Raw genomic sequence first — 17496 nt, forward strand, 5'->3', positions numbered from 1 at the left:
CTTCTCACCAAAAGTGAGATGCATCTGTCAGTGCCCTTTCCTATGACTCTAACAGGAGGGTACATCTACTCTAGAACAGGACTGGAACCATATTGGCACAAGAGGGTTACCCTACATCCATTGGATAACATGATTTAGATCTGCAGATAAGTCCTAATGGAAGTGAAGAGGGAGAAGAGATGTTCCCTGCTCCCCAAGCACACAGGCCAGGATAGGTGAGAGAATCTGGGGCTTTCCAGATTCCTTTGATCTATACCTGTACGTACTTCAGCCTTCTGGCCCTCCCTCCCCCAGCTCTGCTGCACATCTCCCCCAGCCCTTTCAGAGCTGAGGCAGGTGGTGCAGGCACTGCAACATCCTTGGCCCTTCAGGACGGGGTGAAGTTCGCCTTTGCCATGCAAACGATAAAGAACAATAATGGTTGTAGCTCACTGACAACCTCTTCTTTCCTTTCTAAGACTGGGTGTAAATAATGTTCTTATCTACTCAGAAATACCTCTGGCATCCCTGACTAAGTGATAAGTAGAAAGAAGAGAGACACTCTTAACTGCTGATCAAGAGGGAGGAGAGTGATTAGCATCCTCTGGGGAACACCTTGTTGATGACGGCTGCTTTGCATTGTTGAGGCTGTAAGAAGCACCCAAATTCCTCCTCCACAGAACTCTCAGCTGCTGATGAAGTCAGTTCTACATTAATCCCTCAGCACACTCCTCCTCAGGCCCATTTCTGATCAAAGCTTTTCTTGCCGTTGCAGTCATAATTGCAACCCTCGGCTCCCATTTGAGAAAGGGACAGAGTCTGAATGTCAGTAGGACTCTGTCTGGAAGGACTGGACTTAGGCAACACCAGGAATCTATGAAGTCAGGAAATAAAACCAAACTGCAGAGAAAACAATTAGTAGCAAGGCTGAATCAATTTTTGGGGTTTTCACACTAGGGGTCATGGCTCCAAGTCCCTGGTAGCTCTGTTTGATATGCTGGGTCTCAGCAAACCCCTGGAATTGCCCATCAATGCACAGTGCACAGTGATTTTTGGAGACTTAGCCCAGTTTCTACCATGCACAAATTTAACCAAAGCAAGCAGAAACCAGCCCAGTGAAACAGCATTCCTCCTACAAGGTCAAAGCTTGGACTAGCACACAAGTGTCCTGAAGCTTAGACTTAATCTGGAGGAGTGGATCAATGCAGATGTGTGGGCACAAGCCACTGCACAGATTTGCATTGCTGAATACCAACAGACTGAGGCTTTCTTTGGCCTCACCTCCCTCAGCAGTGGAAATCAAGGCCCTGCACCCACACTGGGATCCTGTAGGACAGCCTGGCTCTGCAGCCAGACCCATTGTGCTGGAATGCATCCTGACATCCCCTTGCTGAGGCCTCTCCAGCCTGGGCAACAAAACAGATAAAAGCAGATGTTCATTTAGGCTCTGTCTGTGCTTTAGACACCTCAGAAAACAGCTGTAACAGGAGATCCCTCCACCCCAGACATGGCTGCTCTCGTGGCAAAGGGTGCCCCAATGCTGTATTGTATTTTTTCATATGCACAATATGAAAAAAATGCCAACAAGATCAGAAATACACCTATACCTAACAATAACCTATATATGGATAGTGTAGGAAGAAAATAGAGGCTCACTTTCAATTACAGACCACCTCTTAAACTGGGCAATCCTAGCCCAGAGCAGTGATGTCCTTTCTCCCTTTTTCTTACACTTTTTATCTCCCCATATTATTGCTTACATGAAACATCCATTTTCATGCATGATATTTCCCTTTCTAACAAAATGCAGCAGGAGGTTCCACAGGTTAATTATAAATTGATTTTAAAAGCATTTACCAAGAAGTTATTTAAATCTATTTCCCTTAATTTCATTTGATGCAGCATATGTCTTGCAGTGCAAAGGGGAGATGCAGCTTTATTGCCACTATCTGCCAGATGAACATGTTCATCATCAGCAGTGCAGGGAGTGATAAGTCACTTATCTGATACAGAGAGACAAAACACTCCCTATTTCTTATCAACAAATTGAGTTATCAGCCAAGTGAAGTAGTTTTTCGGTAGCCTTTCTGACTGGGTTTTGCTTTTAAATCCATACTGGCAGCAAATGTTCATGGATGTATTTGCCTCTCTTATGCTCGTTTCAAAATGCAGCAGCAGCCACCACAGATAAGAAAGCTTCATCTCCCAAAGATGTCTTGCCTGAGCATAGTTAAACAGTTCAGAATTTACTCTGATTGCTGGAAACCTGAACTAAACTACACCAAAAGTAACACAAGTGATGCTAAAACAGTCATACAAAGAGCTTAGAGGAGCACATAGCTGTAACAATGCATGTCCAAAGCCTGCTGACATGACCACCACTGATGGCTTAACCCATATTTCTCAATGCTGTCCCTATATGTTTCTGGGACCTGAGACAACCAGGACCCAGAAACCTGGGGAGTGCAAGCCCTGACCCAGCCAAGGCAATGCTTTTGCTACACATGCCCAAATGAATTCAGAATGAACTTCACTGCATAACAAAGCTGGAGAGAAGTTAGGGTTATCAGCCAGGTAACATTATTAGAAGACTCTAACTGAATGCATGGAGAGGTTTTAGGTGTGAAGAGTTAGAAACTGTCTGATGCCTTTTAAGGACTCACTTTGGTGATGAGCAGCTACTCTGACAGGTTCTGTGCAGAGTGCTGCTCATGAGAAGGATGTCAGCATCACACTGACTTAAACAACTGGTGAATGCCCTGAGCTGTTCTCAGAAAGTGCTCAATGCTGGAATCAGCATCATTTTGGCTGAGTGTGGCTGGAAAGTAAATTTCATTGGGATAGCACTGAAAAGGATTTGCCCTTGATTACAGAGGCCAAACATTATCATTTACCAGGATAGTTTATAAATGTGACTGCTCTCTTCCACAAACTGGTCAAAAGAAAACATGACTTGATAAACAGAAACCCATAGAGGACAGAAGTCAGGAATGTTTTTTGTAAATACAAACTCACTGCTACAAGCTCATCTTCCTCCTTCCCATAAAGACTTAATCAAACAGGACCTCCAAGATTAATATAAGGGTTGACAATGAGAAAATCATCATTTCACCTGCTGAATAAGACAAAAAAAAAACGTGTGGGTGTTTCTGAACTTGCTCAACATGGAGCCAGAAAAGGGAGCTCTGATGATCTTCACCAGAAGCCTGAACTTTGAAGAATGCATGGACTCTGCATTGGCTCAGGTAAGTAGATTGCATGTACCTTTCCATCTCCCCACAAACTCAGATCCAACCACCTATGAGCTGTAACAAGACCAGTAACACCCCGAATCTCCAGTGTTTTCTAAAGGCCACACAATTCCTACTTTTCCAGACATTCTCTTTCAATAGGGCTACTTTCTTTCTTGGAATGTGTCCCTGTGGCTGAACCTGTAAATTTGATAGCAATCGCTATCAAGATACCTCATCTCTAAAGCATCCAGCTGCATAATTCCTGAAGGGTCCTTTGCTCTCACCTGTTTGTAGATGGGACAGGATTGTTGGGTATTAATTCTCAAAGAGACAAGAGACAGCTATAAGAATGGCCCAGCTGACAATTGTTTCAATAGTTTCCAGCCTGCTGTCAGCTGACACATTGCTTCCTCCAGATAATATCTGATGCACTCAGATGTTTCTGGAGCTGTGCCCCCACAGGATGCGTGGCAAGAATGACAGTGAGCTCTTTGCTCCTCTGCTTTCATACCAATCCTGCAAGGAAGTTGCTATAGGAGGGTTTGGGTTTTTTGGTGTTTTTATTTTTGGGTGGTTTTTTTTAGCATTAATAAGAAACCTGCACAATAACTTTCAATCCTTCTTTCCAGATGCAATCCAGTTACAAACCTCCTCAGTGTCGGGCCAAGGTGAGCAGGACTCTGCACTTGCAGGTGCGATATGGAGGTGGCTTCACATGCGTGGGGAGACAGGAAAATTCATTCCTGCTGCCTCACAGGTGACAGTGAGTCCTGTACGGGGGAGCACCAATATTGAAGGGCTGGAGCATGGAAGAGGCTCTGATGCCATTACAGCTCTAAAGATCAGGGCTTGGCAGCGTTGGTACCTAAAAGGATCATTAAGTAGTTGCAAATGACCGTAACACTTTAAAGAGGACTTAATCAAGCAGAGCCGGGATGTCTTGACAATCTGATAAGTGCAGCATACAATTCAGAGAATGCAGAGGCAAGGGATGTGTGACTGGCCTTTGGGGCTGATTGTTCTGAAACAGCTCTGCTTTTTCTTTTTGAAGAGAAATTTAAATTACCCGGCCTTTCAAAAATAACTGTTTATCTTTCACAGGGACCTTGAAAATCATCTCTTTTATCACACACTTAAATCAGTGCAGATTTCCTGTAATTCATCCTTAATCCACAGCTGAACAAAATTCTCTTCTATCAAGGAATGCCAAAACTACTGGTGTTAACTTGGTGCCCTCCACTTATCCATGGCAAAAGGTGTCAATTCGTGTAGGAAGGTTAACCTAAACTGCTTGTATTTTTGGCGTTGTTTCCTTGGGACTTAGATCAGTTTACAGGTAGCGTATTTAAACAACAAATATAGCTAGCAAAAAAAAAAAAAAAAGTTTCTTTGTGATTTTAAGTTAGTTGTATACACAGATAAATAGTTTCATTTTACATAATTAAGAATAAACTCATCAAGGGCTGCCCTGTTTGAAAACAAACTAAAATTTGATACCAAATGTGATGGTTTGAAAGAGCTGCAAAGTCAAACTGTAAACAAAGTTAAATTAACAGCTGTGGCAATTTTACCCCAAAGCAAAAAAGGTAAAGGCTGCACACCATGGAAAGACCAAACCTGGTGTAAAGGCTTTTATTCTCCGTATTCAAAAATGTTAGTTACTGTTAGTTAGCTAATGTTAGGTAATTCCTGTCTTCCAGTCTCATGTCTTCTTCAATTTCATGATCCCAGACAACAGCAAGACAAATATATATCAATACATATGTGCCTAATGGCTGACCACCTTTAAAAATTGCAAATACGTCTGTTTCACTGAAGACTTGCTTTCATATTCAGTTTAAAAATCAACATCTGAAATATTTGGTTTTAGCAATACAAATAATTTTAAAAGTCCTATTTCACATGCACTGCCAGATTGAAAAATTAAAATCTAAAGTGTTTGGTTTTAACAATAAATGAAAATAAAAATTTAAAAAAAAACAAAAAACTTAACTCTCGATCATGGGAAGTATCATTTTGAATCTCCTTTGATTAACCCAAGCCAGATGAGCACCTAAAGTTCTTCCTGATTCTCTTGACGACAAAACTTACTTTACTGGGACTTCCATGGATTTACATGAGGGAGCTGGTACTCAGTGTAGATCTGGAGAGAGTAATTTAATAGCTGTGTAACACTTTCAGTGCTCTCCCCATTCAGTTTTCATCAGTTTCCTTCTCTACATTTCCCTTTTCCTGTTGGTAATAAACAGCTTGAGCCTTTCCATGGTGAAGATCACAGGCTGGCATGATGCCGAGGAAGAAGCTGCCATGATTGCTGCAAACACTCTAGAACACAAAGCTGAGAGGATGAGGAAGAGTCAAACAAATAAATTACACTAGATACCACTTTCACTGACCCTATGACATCTCTGCCTGAAGATAGACATCCACAGGGTGAGGGTAAAAACAGCCTTGGTTTCCAACAGCAGACAAGACCTAAGTATGTGATATGTGTGATATGTGCTACCTCTGGTTTAAAACTAGCTTTTTTTTTTAATTTTATATTTTATTTTATGATACTTCTGTGATTCTCTTATTCATATTTACTGATAACACATCAGCCATAAAACTTACTGATTTCTCCTGCATACTTGATGGTCATTCTGCACTGATCTAGCTGGGTGGAAACTGCCCATCTTTGACAGGAGGTGCATTTCAGTCTCTGTTTTTCACCACAGTAAACAGAGAAGGACAGTTGCCCTCCCAGATGTCTGCATTTCTCCCCTGTGCTGGGGGAGTCCACTGAGAAAGTACTCATTAGCACAGCATATGAGTTTCCCTGAGCCTGGAGGAGGGGGGTAGGAAGATGTTATTAATTTAGTCAGTGCTGTGCAGCTTGCAGAAACACTGTCAGATTCTGCCTACACATATCTCACCTCCTATTGTTAAAGAAATTACAGCTGCTGAAAGAGATGAAAAAGTAACTCATTTATTTTCTGGCTTTCATAGTAATAAGGTAAATCTGATTCTCCTTGACGCTGTCGTATGTCTCTGCATTTCAGACTGGGGTCTTTTGGGGTAGCAGTGGGGACATGATTCTCTGCACAGATGCTATCAGTGAAAGTGTGCTAGCCTATTTTAGTGTCTCTGACTGAACTGACCACATTTGTTTGGGTATATCACTCATTCAAAGACTTAGGACTTTCCAAGACTAATTAGTATCTAGTTAGTACTTTCCTGTTTCTCACTTGTGAAAGGCCAGAGACCTGCAAGGCTTTGGAGAGGTCAAGTGAAACTTTCAGCAGTAGTTTCTGAAGATAGCTCTGAGTTTATAGACACCTGGAATGGTTTGGGTCGGAAGGGACCTGAAGGATCATTTAGTCCCAATCCCCTGCGATGGGCAGGGACACTTTTAATGAGACCAAGTTTTTCAAAGCCCCATACAATCTGAATTTGAACACTTCCAGGGATAAGGCAGCTACAACTTCTCTGAGCAACGTGTTGCAGTGTCTCACCACACTCAAAGTGAAGAATTTCCTCCTGATCTCTAATCTAGACCTACTCTCAGTTTAAAGCTGTTTACCCTCATCTTATCTCTACATCCCCTTGTCAAAAGTTCTTCTCCTGCTTTCTTATGGGCCCTTGTTAGTTACTGGAAGGCGTTGTAAGTTCTTTTCTCCAGGCTGAACTACCAAAATTCTTTCAGCCTTTCCTCACGACAGAGGTGCTCCAGCCCCCTGATCAGCTTCATGGCCATGATTCACTGGACTCACTCTGGCTGCTCCATGCTTTTTCTAATGTTGGAGTACCCAGAGCTGGACCCAGTACAGTGTTCATGGTGACCCTATGACTATTAGACAGCTTATTGTCCTCTGAAAAAGAAATTGCAGATGTCTCCTGAGAACAAAACATGCAGTAGGTGGCACAGGCACACAGCACATTATGTTTCAGGGGTTTCCAGACAGGGGAGTGCAAGAGCTTTTCCCACCACCTCTACTTCTCTCTCACATTTTGCTTTCACTTCTGCTTCTCACAGGTTCCCACTCTGTGGGTGTATCACACATACATTCCACCTGGGGTCCCAGCTCAGTCCCCTTCCATTTCCTACTGATCACTAAATCCTTCCATGACAAAACAATCACATTGACTCTGCTGTCACTGTCATCTTAATGCTATACTTGTGCATTTATTCTTTCTGTATAACAGCTATTTTGTCAAAATGGCCCTTTTACTGGAAATTGATACTTACTGATTTCACACCTTGCCTCTTTTTTATCTGGGGTTGAACATAAGAAATCAGAGCAAAATACCTTTTTTTTTTCATCTACACTAAAACTGCCTTATAAGATCCATGCTGGTGCACCTCAGAGTGGGCTCCTCAACAAAAAGTGAACTCACAGTCTGCACAAACCTGGAGAAATCATGTAGAATATTTTAAAGACTGTTTCCTCTGAAGGCTATATTGTTTCAATGGCACATTTCTCCCAGTCTTCCCTTCCTGTTTTTCCATTCTTGTGAACACAGGGTATTTTAAGAGTCCATCTGCTCATGTTACTTATTCCTCTCCACTTTAAGTCATAGCCCTTTGTGATATTAGAGTTAATTGCTCTGTCTGTGATTCTATTGCAGCCATGAATGGGATCATGATTTTCAACCCTATCTGTACTGGAGTAATTTCAAAATATTTCACCTATTAGCAGCTCCATCTGAACTTTAATGGCTTTTACAATTTTGAGGACATTTATTGTGTATCTGGTGAAACTGATGCTATTCCTAAATAGACAGGTGCCCATATTGCATTTTACACCAGTTGTAACTAGAGTAATTTGGATCTTGCACCTTTCTGGCCTGCCTTTAGTCATGTTACTTCCATTTACAGAAGGAAGGTTTGCTATGGGCAGAGTGGGATGTTATTTAAAAATAGCACAATGTATTTTAAGCCATTTCTGAGCAAAGGTATGGATATCCCATTCTGGAAATGTCAGCTGATGAAGCATCTACACCATGCCTATGCCACAGCTCTTGTTAAACTGCGTAAAACTGTCCTTCATTTAATCAACAGGACACGGGACAGAAGGTGGCCCGAGGTTCCTTGCCACCCTTTGCTCCGTGAGGACTGCGATGTTTGCATACACTCTGCTTGGCGAAATGCTCTTCATCAGACACGATCGGAAACAGCAAAATGAGTGGGGTTATTTTGTTTTGTTTAGTCGTGTATGGGTGTGTTTGGGCTGGGTTTGGTGCTGGTTTTTGGAGGGTGGCGGTGCAGCGCAGGGCGCGCCGGGCCCGGGGGTCGCGGCTGTCGCGGCGGGGGCGCGCTGGCCGGGAGGGGGCGCGCTGGCCCCGCGGAAGCGGCGCGGCCGCCGTGGGAACGCGGGGCCGCCCCCGGAGCGGCGGCTCCGCCGGGCACGGACGGGGGTCCCCGCGCCCGGGGGGCGGCCCCGCAACCCCGAGGGCTTGTGCTCGCGTGTGCTGTGCAAAATGCTGGGGAGCGGGGAATAAATACACATACAGGCATAGAACATCCCAGCGGGCTGCCCGCGGTGGGAACGGGAGAGCCGCCGGGAAGCGTTCAGGGGGGCACACGGGGGTGTCCCTCCACCTCCCGCGAGGGCGGAGGCCGGCGTGGGGATGTGGTGGCAGGATGCGCGGGGCGTAGCTCCTTGTAGACTGGCGGCTGTCCCGGGGGACGGGAGAATGGCAGGTGCGGGAGCTGCGGGAGGGGGTCGGGGACGCCCGGGAGGGTCGCCGGCAGCTGAAGGTTCCTCGGAGACGGAGTTCCCGAGGGACCCGTCGTGCTAGGGAACGGGAATAGGAGGGAGCGCCCCGTCGCAGCTCTGCAGCCGCAGCAGCTCCGCGTCCCTCGGGGATGACCGAAAGGAGGGAGGTCACCATGGGGCGAGAGGGCGAGAGGAGCTGGTCAGAGTGGGGGCGGCACAAGCCGGGGCGGGGGCACACGCGGGGACCGCCAAAGGGAGAGTGGCTGCAAGGTGACCCCCGTGGGGCTCTGCCTCCGCCCCCTCCCTGTTTAATCCTCTGCAGACGCCGGCAGAGGCGGGATAATCAAGCGGCGACCGGGTTGGGGGGTGCCCCAGCTACACACGCTCCTTTGTGCCGGCAGCCCGCGCCTCCCCCGCTGCCCCTCGGCCACCGCTCTGCGCTGCGGGACCAGCTCGCCCTGAGGTGCTGGAGCCTCACCCAGGGGGGCGAGGGGCGGGTGAAGCCCCTTCTCCGCCGCCGCCGCCATCGGGGTTACCGCGCTCTCCCTTGCGAGAACGCCAGCGGGAGGAGGGGAGCGGCGAGGATCTGCCTTTAATCCCTGCTAGTAATTTCTTTTATTTTTTTTTTCTACTATGTTTACTTCCGACCTCTCCGTGCGCGGCTCGTAGTAAAAGACAACAACAAAAAAATAGTAAAATAAATAAAAAGGGCCGCGGAGCGCGGCATCGCCTTCTGCCGGCGCAGCTCCCTCTCTCTTTCCTGGCCGGCGGAGGCGGGGGCAAGGCGCGGCCGCGGATCTGTGCGCGCTCAGGAGCGCAGGGGGCGCGCAGCACCGCGCCCTCCCGCGGCGGAGCGCGGAACCTGCGCGGCTGCCGAGGGCGGGCGGGAGCGCGGCGGGGCCCCGCGGTGCTGCCCCCGCCCCCGCCACCGCTCCCCCGCCCCTCGCCGGCGCTTTAAAGGAGGAAAGCAACTAAACTTCTATTGTACCGGCTAGCGCGCCGCGCCGCCCCGGAGCAGCGACCGACCGACCGCGCCGGGAGGCGGCTGCTCCGCCGCTCCGTGGGGTTTATCAAACCGTAGTGGGAGGAAGAGACCTACATTCTCCCGGCGTTTTGTCTATTTTTCTTTTTTTTTTTTTTTTTAATTTTCTCCCCGTCCTTTCTGGCGGTTCTTTTTATCATCTATCCATTTTCCCTTCGTTGTTCCCGCACCGCCTGCAATAATCGCCTCGCTACGTCTCGCAGCTGGCGCGTTGGAGAAGCCGGTGAGTTGCGGGGCTCTTGGCTTCCCATCACTCGATTCCCGCGGTTGTGGCGTTTGGATTGACACGGGCTGGTGACACCCCGGCTGCTGGCGGGGCTGCGCTCCGCGGACGTGGATACCGACGGTCCCTCCCGACGGACGCTCTCCTCTGCTGGAGCTCCGGCGTTCCCATCCTTTTTCTTGCGCTCGGATTTTAATTTAATTTTTTTGCGGGGGGAGGGGAGCATTTGCTTCTCGCGTGTGCGCGGGCAGGGTATGATTGCTACATATATTGCTTATATGCATTTATATATATGCGGATATGTGTATATATATATATATGACAAGATTTGGCAAAGTTTGCCAAGGTCGCTGCTTGTCCCTGCGCAGCGCCAGCACGCCCAGGTGGGTGGCTGAGGAACCGCCCGGCTCCCGGCTGGAAGCCGCCGGGCGCTTGGCACCCCTTCCCGCCGGGACGGGGGATAGGGATGGCGCTGCGGTCCCGGGAGGGAAGGAGCTCCGTGCCCCATGTGAGCGGCAGCGGCAGAGAGCTGAGCTGAGCCCAGCCGAGCCGAGCCGAGCCGGGCTGCCGCAGCCCCTCCGGGGGAGCGGGGAGGGTGGTCCGGGAGCTGACAACCGATCCCTCGGCGGGTCAGGTCGCGCCTCCCGATTGTTCCGCCGCGCTTAGAACGGAGTGAAGGAGGGTCGTAGGTTGTTTTATTTTTTTTTAATTATTACTATAATTATAATTTTTTTTTTTTTTTACTAAACGCGACTGCGCATTTCCCTGCCGGCACGGTGTGCGGAGCGGGGAGGGAGCGCTGCGCGCCGGGGGCCGGTAGCTCCTCCGAAGCCGGGGAGAGCCGACCCCCACAGCTCACCCGGGTGCCCCTTTCTCCCCTCCCTCCCGCAGGCACCAGCCGCCGCGATGCCGCTCAGCGCCGGCTTCTCCAGCAAGAACTACGACTACGATTACGACTCTGTGCAGCCCTACTTCTACTTCGAGGAGGAGGAAGAGAACTTCTACTTGGCGGCGCAGCAGCGGGGCAGCGAGCTGCAGCCCCCCGCCCCGTCCGAGGACATATGGAAGAAGTTTGAGCTGCTGCCCACGCCGCCCCTCTCCCCCAGCCGCCGCTCCAGCCTGGCCACCGCCTCCTGCTTCCCCTCCACCGCTGACCAGCTGGAGATTGTGACCGAGCTCCTCGGGGGGGACATGGTCAACCAGAGCTTCATCTGCGACCCTGACGACGAGACCGTCAAGTCCATCATCATCCAGGACTGCATGTGGAGCGGCTTCTCCGCCGCCGCCAAGCTGGAGAAGGTGGTCTCGGAGAAGCTGGCGTCCTACCAGGCTGCCCGCCGAGAGGGGGGCCCCGCCGCCCGCCCCGGACCGCCGTCCGCCGCGCCGCCGGCACCGCCGCCCGGACTGGCCGCGTCCCCCGCCGCCTCCGTCAGCCTCTACCTGCACGACCTGGGCGCCGCCGCCGCCGACTGCATCGACCCCTCGGTGGTCTTTCCCTACCCGCTGAGCGAGCGGGCCCCGCGGGCCGCGCCGCCCGGCGCCAGCCCCGCGTCCCTGCTGGGCGTCGACACGCCGCCCACGACCAGCAGCGACTCGGGTGAGTGGGACCCACGCGTGCTCCGGGAGGGCGTGGGAACCCGCGCGGCGCCAGGGGCTCCCGGGGCGCAGCTGGAAGGCAGCACACCCCCGCCTCCCTCCTCAGCCCCCTTTTGCTCCCCTCCCCGCGTGCGATTTTTTTTTTTTTTTTTTAATGCCACGTTTGCGAGGCACGGAGAGTCCTAGCCAGCTTATTTCCTGGAAAACCAGCCCAGTTTTTCCTCCGGGGAATAAGGGAGTGAAAAGCGGGGGGGAAAAAGTATGTATAAGTGTAGGTGGGATAAACTTTCATCATGGGGTCCCGATAAGGTTGGCTCCCGGTTTCACCCGTGGGCCGGGAAGGAGTTAACTCCAGCCCGAGAGCCGCGGGGAGAATGTGCAGTCAGGGAGGTGCTAGTGAAAGTGACTGCAGGGGAGTGAATGGGGCTGGGAAAGTTTTAGAAATGCTTCCTTAGGTATGTGACAGCGGGTTCCGCTCCCTCGTAAATCTGGTTTGAAAGTGAGTTTCTACCCAAAGCGCTACAGCCTTCCCCTTTTCCTTTTTTAAAACTAGTTTTCTTTTTTTTTTCGCCCCCAAACTCCCTCCTATTTTCCACAAATTACCAGATCAAGAGAGATTCAGAAAATGTCTCTGAATACCCATGTGTGTTAAGTAAGCTTTCTTTTAAGGCGTGGCCAAAGCCTTCTAAATCCATAATTAAGGGCAGCTTGAGTCTGGGAGCTTTATTGCGCTGTACTGCTGACAACCGAGGTTAAACTTTCCTACTATCTTTCATGCACTCGACATTACGCAAGATCATTACAACTTTTTGAAATCAGGGAGCCAGGGTTTGGACTGCAGTCCATGTGTCCTATTGTACTTGAAGCATTGCTTCCTTAAAGGGAAGGCTCTTGGGGAAAGCCATGTCCAGCATCATGAAATAGATTTAAGAAGGGTTTGTCATTGGGTTCCTCGTTGTGCAACTCATAGTAGCCTTCCCTTTACATACAGTAGTCTTGAGAGTGCCTACATACAAGTTATGAATTAATTTTTTTTTTTTTTATGGCAGAAGAAGAACAAGAAGAAGATGAGGAAATCGATGTTGTTACATTAGCTGAAGCAAATGAGTATGAATCCAGCACAGAGTCCAGCAGCACAGAGACGTCAGAAGAGCACAGTAAGCCCCACCAAAGCCCACTGGTTCTCAAACGGTGTCATGTCAACATCCATCAGCACAATTATGCCGCTCCTCCCTCCACCAAGGTTGAATACCCAGCTGCAAAAAGGCTAAGGTTGGAAAGTGGCAGAGTTCTCAAACAGATCAGCAACAACCGAAAATGCTCCAGTCCGCGCACGTCAGGCTCGTCAGATTCGGAAGAGAATGACAAGAGGCGAACACACAATGTCTTGGAGCGCCAGAGGAGAAATGAGCTGAAGTTGAGTTTCTTTGCCTTGCGTGACGAGATACCCGAGGTGGCCAACAATGAAAAGGCTCCCAAGGTTGTCATCCTGAAAAAAGCGACAGAGTACGTTCTTTCCATCCAGTCAGAGGAACACAGACTGATTGCAGAGAAAGAGCAGTTGAGGCGGAGGAGAGAACAGTTGAAACACAAACTTGAGCAGCTAAGGAACTGTTGTGCATAGGAACTCTTGAGCATCACTTAGAATAATGCAAACTAGACTGAAACTATGATAAAATATTAATGATTCTAATATCTCTCATGAACTACGCGGTCCATCGAGTATGGAACTATTGCAACTGCATGCTGTGCGATTTAACTTGAGACTACACAACCTTGGCTGAATCTCCCAAGGGTTTGGCCAGAACCTCAAAACTGCCTCATAATTGATACTTTGGACATAAGGGATGATGGGACATTCTTCATGCTTGGGGATGAACTCTTCAATTTTTTTTCTTTTAAGATTTTGTATTTAAGGCATTTTTTCATACGAGAATCCAAAAGAAAAAGGTTGTCCCCAGTTTGCTGTATATATTTACACATCATATTGCCATGTAAATACCTTTAATAAAGCCTTTATAGAAAAATGTGCAACATTAATACGCAACAGTTGTGGCAACTGGATTTATACTTGTCTTGAACTTCTGTGCCATAACATTTCACAATTTTGTTTTTTATTTAAGTACTTTTTTTTCCTTTTACAAATGATTTTTATTTTGTTTTTAGATAAATAAATATTTGCCCAAAATATAATTAGCTAAATCCTGTGTAAAGACTTCACTTTGTTTCCCACTGTTGTCATTACATGTCTATTTCCATGACATTCCTTTTTCTGTCACCCTGACAGTGACCTGACTGAAGTTAAAGGGGGGTTGGATGAGGGGAAGTGGTGTTAGTTTTGCTCACAGCTTAGTAGAGACTAGATTCTTGCTCCCACTCCATCTCTTAATTGAAGTGGGTAAAATGGTCAGTGTAATGTCAATTCAACTTGCCTTGCCACCAGGTCCTCCATGCAGGTGTGGTAGCAATGCCTGTGTTGGTTGTGGTCATTTGCCTGCTGAAAGTAAAGCTGGAGTGGTGCATTTTCTCACTGATCACCTCAGTATGTAGGCTCTGCATTCCTTCCACATACATATAATTACATTTTCAGGGCATGACCTTCATTCTGCACTAGGACATAGCCATGTACTTTGAGGGCTGCTTTGTAGTAGGCTCACCTTAATTGCTTCCTGTTTGATTTTAACAGAAGTTAAAGAGGATAAGAAAATAAACTGAGATGGTGAGTGTTGAAGTGGTTAAAACAACAGAGCGGTTTCCCTTTTTAAGTGCTGAAATCAGCAGAGCCAATCTTGGTCAAACACCTTAACACTTTATTAATGTGAATAGTTACTTGGGATTTCAAGGGATACAAAGTTCAAGGACACAGAAAAGGGAGCAAATGAAAAGGAGAGCTATTTCTCACTTGAAGAATATGCTCAGACAGATTCCTAACATTTGCCAGACATATTAAATAATATTTACATTCAGGACTTGTCTCATGATCAGCCTCGGATGGGCCATAAGGTACTTGCTTGACGCAGCTCCAAAGATTAGATTTGATCTTTTCTCCCCTTTTCACCCTCTTAGCACCACTTTAGTCATGACTTCAGTAACAAATCAATGAGCCCTTTGATGTGGAGGAAGAGTGTGTTTTTCAAAAACTTGGGCCTTGCACTTTTTTGATTTTCATAATTCCCGTTAAATACATATTTGCTTGGCTTCTAACCATTAGAGGTGCAGTGCTGCCAGATAGCACCAGTGAACTGGGACCAAGGGTTCAGGTTTTCTATTGGTTTTGGGTTCAGAGTGGGAAGAAGAATGCCTGGGTGTGGGTATATGTGGGAAGGGGCAGGTGGCACTGTGCAGGCAGGGTAGATGCCAAAGGTCTCTGTTCTGCAAAGCCCTGGGTAACCACCCCAACAATCTTCCACGAGGGAGTTTGGAAAGAAGGTAAGTGTGTAAATCCTATTTGGTGGAGGGCTTTAGGTGTTTGAAGGTTTCCTGGAGGAAAAAAAACCCATTCTGTTAGAAAAAGAGAAGAAAGCAAGGCTTTTCTCTTAATTTTTTTTTGTATCACCCCCTGTAACTGGGTTTATAGAAGTGGTCCACAGTGGCTTTTTTCCAGCGTGTGATTCCGATATTCACTTATGAGGAAAAAGAATTATGTGAAATGAAACTGTTAATTGTATCTGAACTGTAAATCAGGACAACTTACAGCTATGAATAACATAAAAGTTCTGCCTTTTATTAGACAGGATATCTAATTTTAAAAATACATTCATTTTATGTGCCTTTTGGTGTGCTTCCTATTTTAGATATTGCTTCAGAACAGAAGCAAGATGTTGTTGAAGAATTTATAACTGCAATCCCATCCTCCAAAATAAACCAGGAGGTGTAGATCCATCCACAAAAACTGAAAAATATGTCACCTTTGAATTCCAGTTTCATGTGGTAGCAAAGCCCCCTGGCTTCTTCCTGTTAAATGAGGCTAGACCACAATGATTAATGAACCTCTTCTTAGTTGTCAGCTTCTTATATCATTTGGAGAACAGTTTTGGGTTTTTTCTTCTATCTGCAGAAGGTCTTTAGTATTCTAATGAATAGGATACTTGCAGTTATTTAATTTCTTACTCTTACTTTTAATTGAGCATCAGTTTCTCTTGCCACTGTCCTACTGGAAAACAAACTATGAATGTGATCTCAAATTGCCACTAAAAAAATACAGTTTTATGGGGTGTAACTTCATATTTATGACATTTCTTACTTTGTTGTATGATTGCAAAGTACCTGAATAATGCAATAAAAAAAATTAAAACATCTTGTGGGTACAGGGTTAAGAAACCTCTTCTGGTCATTAACTTGCTGCTGGAATAAGAGGAATGTGGCTTCCACTTTCCAACTGCTCACCAGAGATTATCCCATTCAGAAGACACAGACATCTCACAGGAGCTTCTGGGCTAGATTCAGTTAGTAGTGCATTATATCTGGATAGGAAGGTGTTGGGGTTTGCTGCTGTTTTGGAGCAGTAGAGGAGATAAGCTTACAAAAGCAGCATCGGAGCCTTGAAATGAAATGCAGAATTTACAGTGCTTGCCAAACAGCTGTACTGAAGCTCTACTTGAAATACAAGGAACATTTTTAATACACTTCTCTGCTCCTTTACTTTCACAGGACACTTAAAGCTACTTCTCTTCCAGAAGAACTTTAGGCAAAATGTGGCATCAAAGGAAACTAGAAACAAACCATCATGGTGAAAATAAAATTTCCTTTATCATTTACCCTCACTGATTTAATTTAATTTAATACCAACTTTGAGGATTCCATCTTAATTTTTATTCTTGTGCTTAAATTTTGTCTTTGCAGCCAAGTTTTCATTTGAATGGCTTCAATGATTCAATACAGAATATGCTAGAGGAGAACTGGGATATATAAAAGAACCCATGTCTGCTTAATTCAGCTCCCACCGGAATCTGTAGAAATTCCATGTTTCTTCCAGAGAAACAGATTTGCGCCAGTGGAGGATGCTCTTGAAAATTTTATCACTACCTATAAAGAAATCACTTTACTTGTCCCTACGTAAGCACTCTTGCTCATGAAGCACTTTGCAACCCTTGCAGGCAGTTGAGAGACGGCAAACATTTCATCAGAGTTGCATGAAAGGGAGAATTTCAGGTAAGTGGACTAGAATAACTGTAAACTGGAAATAAGCCAAGCCACTGCAGTTGAAATCTGAATTTATTCAAAACAGAAGGTGGAGGTGGTTGTTTCATCTACAGAGATGAACCATCTTCTAACATGTTGGATTTATTTTTGTTTGTTTGTTTTTGGGGTTTTTTGTTTATTTGTTTGGGTTTTTTTTTTTGTTTTATTGATTTGTGTTAGAATCATCTGCCTAGGAATTAACAGAAAAATAAAACTGAACTATAAATGATCCTAACACAGGCAGGCAGCTTTGGGAGAGATTCAGGATTTGCTTCCCAGCTTACAGGTTTGCTATTCCTTCATTTTAAAAGGACATTTATGGCAGCTTCTGAAAAAAATGTTCTACTGAGACTGAGAACTAAGCCCTGGTTTTCCCTTGTCGTTTTCACGCAGATGAGACCTAAACTTGACTAGAAAAAGTGAAATCAAGAAATCAAATAGATAAGCTGCAGAAACCAGATATCATTTCCAGTACAAAACATTAGATGTTCAGCAAGTTTTACCTACCTTCGTATCACTTACTCATCTCAGACATAGCTGTAA

At 46.4% G+C, this 17496-nt stretch overlaps 1 protein-coding gene across 1 annotated transcript; it reads left to right on the forward strand.

Moving 5' to 3' along the window:
- The first annotated feature begins 10475 nt into the window (after positions 1-10475).
- On the forward strand, positions 10476-13992 carry MYC (MYC proto-oncogene, bHLH transcription factor). The gene is made up of 3 exons (XM_077188948.1): positions 10476-10684; positions 11068-11773; positions 12822-13992. Exons 1-3 carry the CDS (start codon positions 10643-10645, stop codon positions 13394-13396), a joined length of 1323 nt encoding a protein of 440 aa, XP_077045063.1. The 5' UTR covers positions 10476-10642; the 3' UTR covers positions 13397-13992.
- Positions 13993-17496: the final 3504 nt, after the last annotated feature.

Source organism: Agelaius phoeniceus, chromosome 1, assembly GCF_051311805.1.
Source record: "Agelaius phoeniceus isolate bAgePho1 chromosome 1, bAgePho1.hap1, whole genome shotgun sequence".
Lineage (NCBI taxonomy): Eukaryota > Metazoa > Chordata > Aves > Passeriformes > Icteridae > Agelaius > Agelaius phoeniceus.

Bases quoted from the DNA above. Each gene is read 5' to 3' on its own strand.
- MYC (XM_077188948.1), top strand. From the start codon at position 10,643: ATGGCGCTGCGGTCCCGGGAGGGAAGGAGCTCCGTGCCCCAT. The intron at 10,685-11,067 runs GTGAGCGGCAGC...TCCCTCCCGCAG, and splicing joins GAAGGAGCTCCGTGCCCCAT to GCACCAGCCGCCGCGATGCC. The intron at 11,774-12,821 runs GTGAGTGGGACC...TTTTTATGGCAG, and splicing joins CACGACCAGCAGCGACTCGG to AAGAAGAACAAGAAGAAGAT.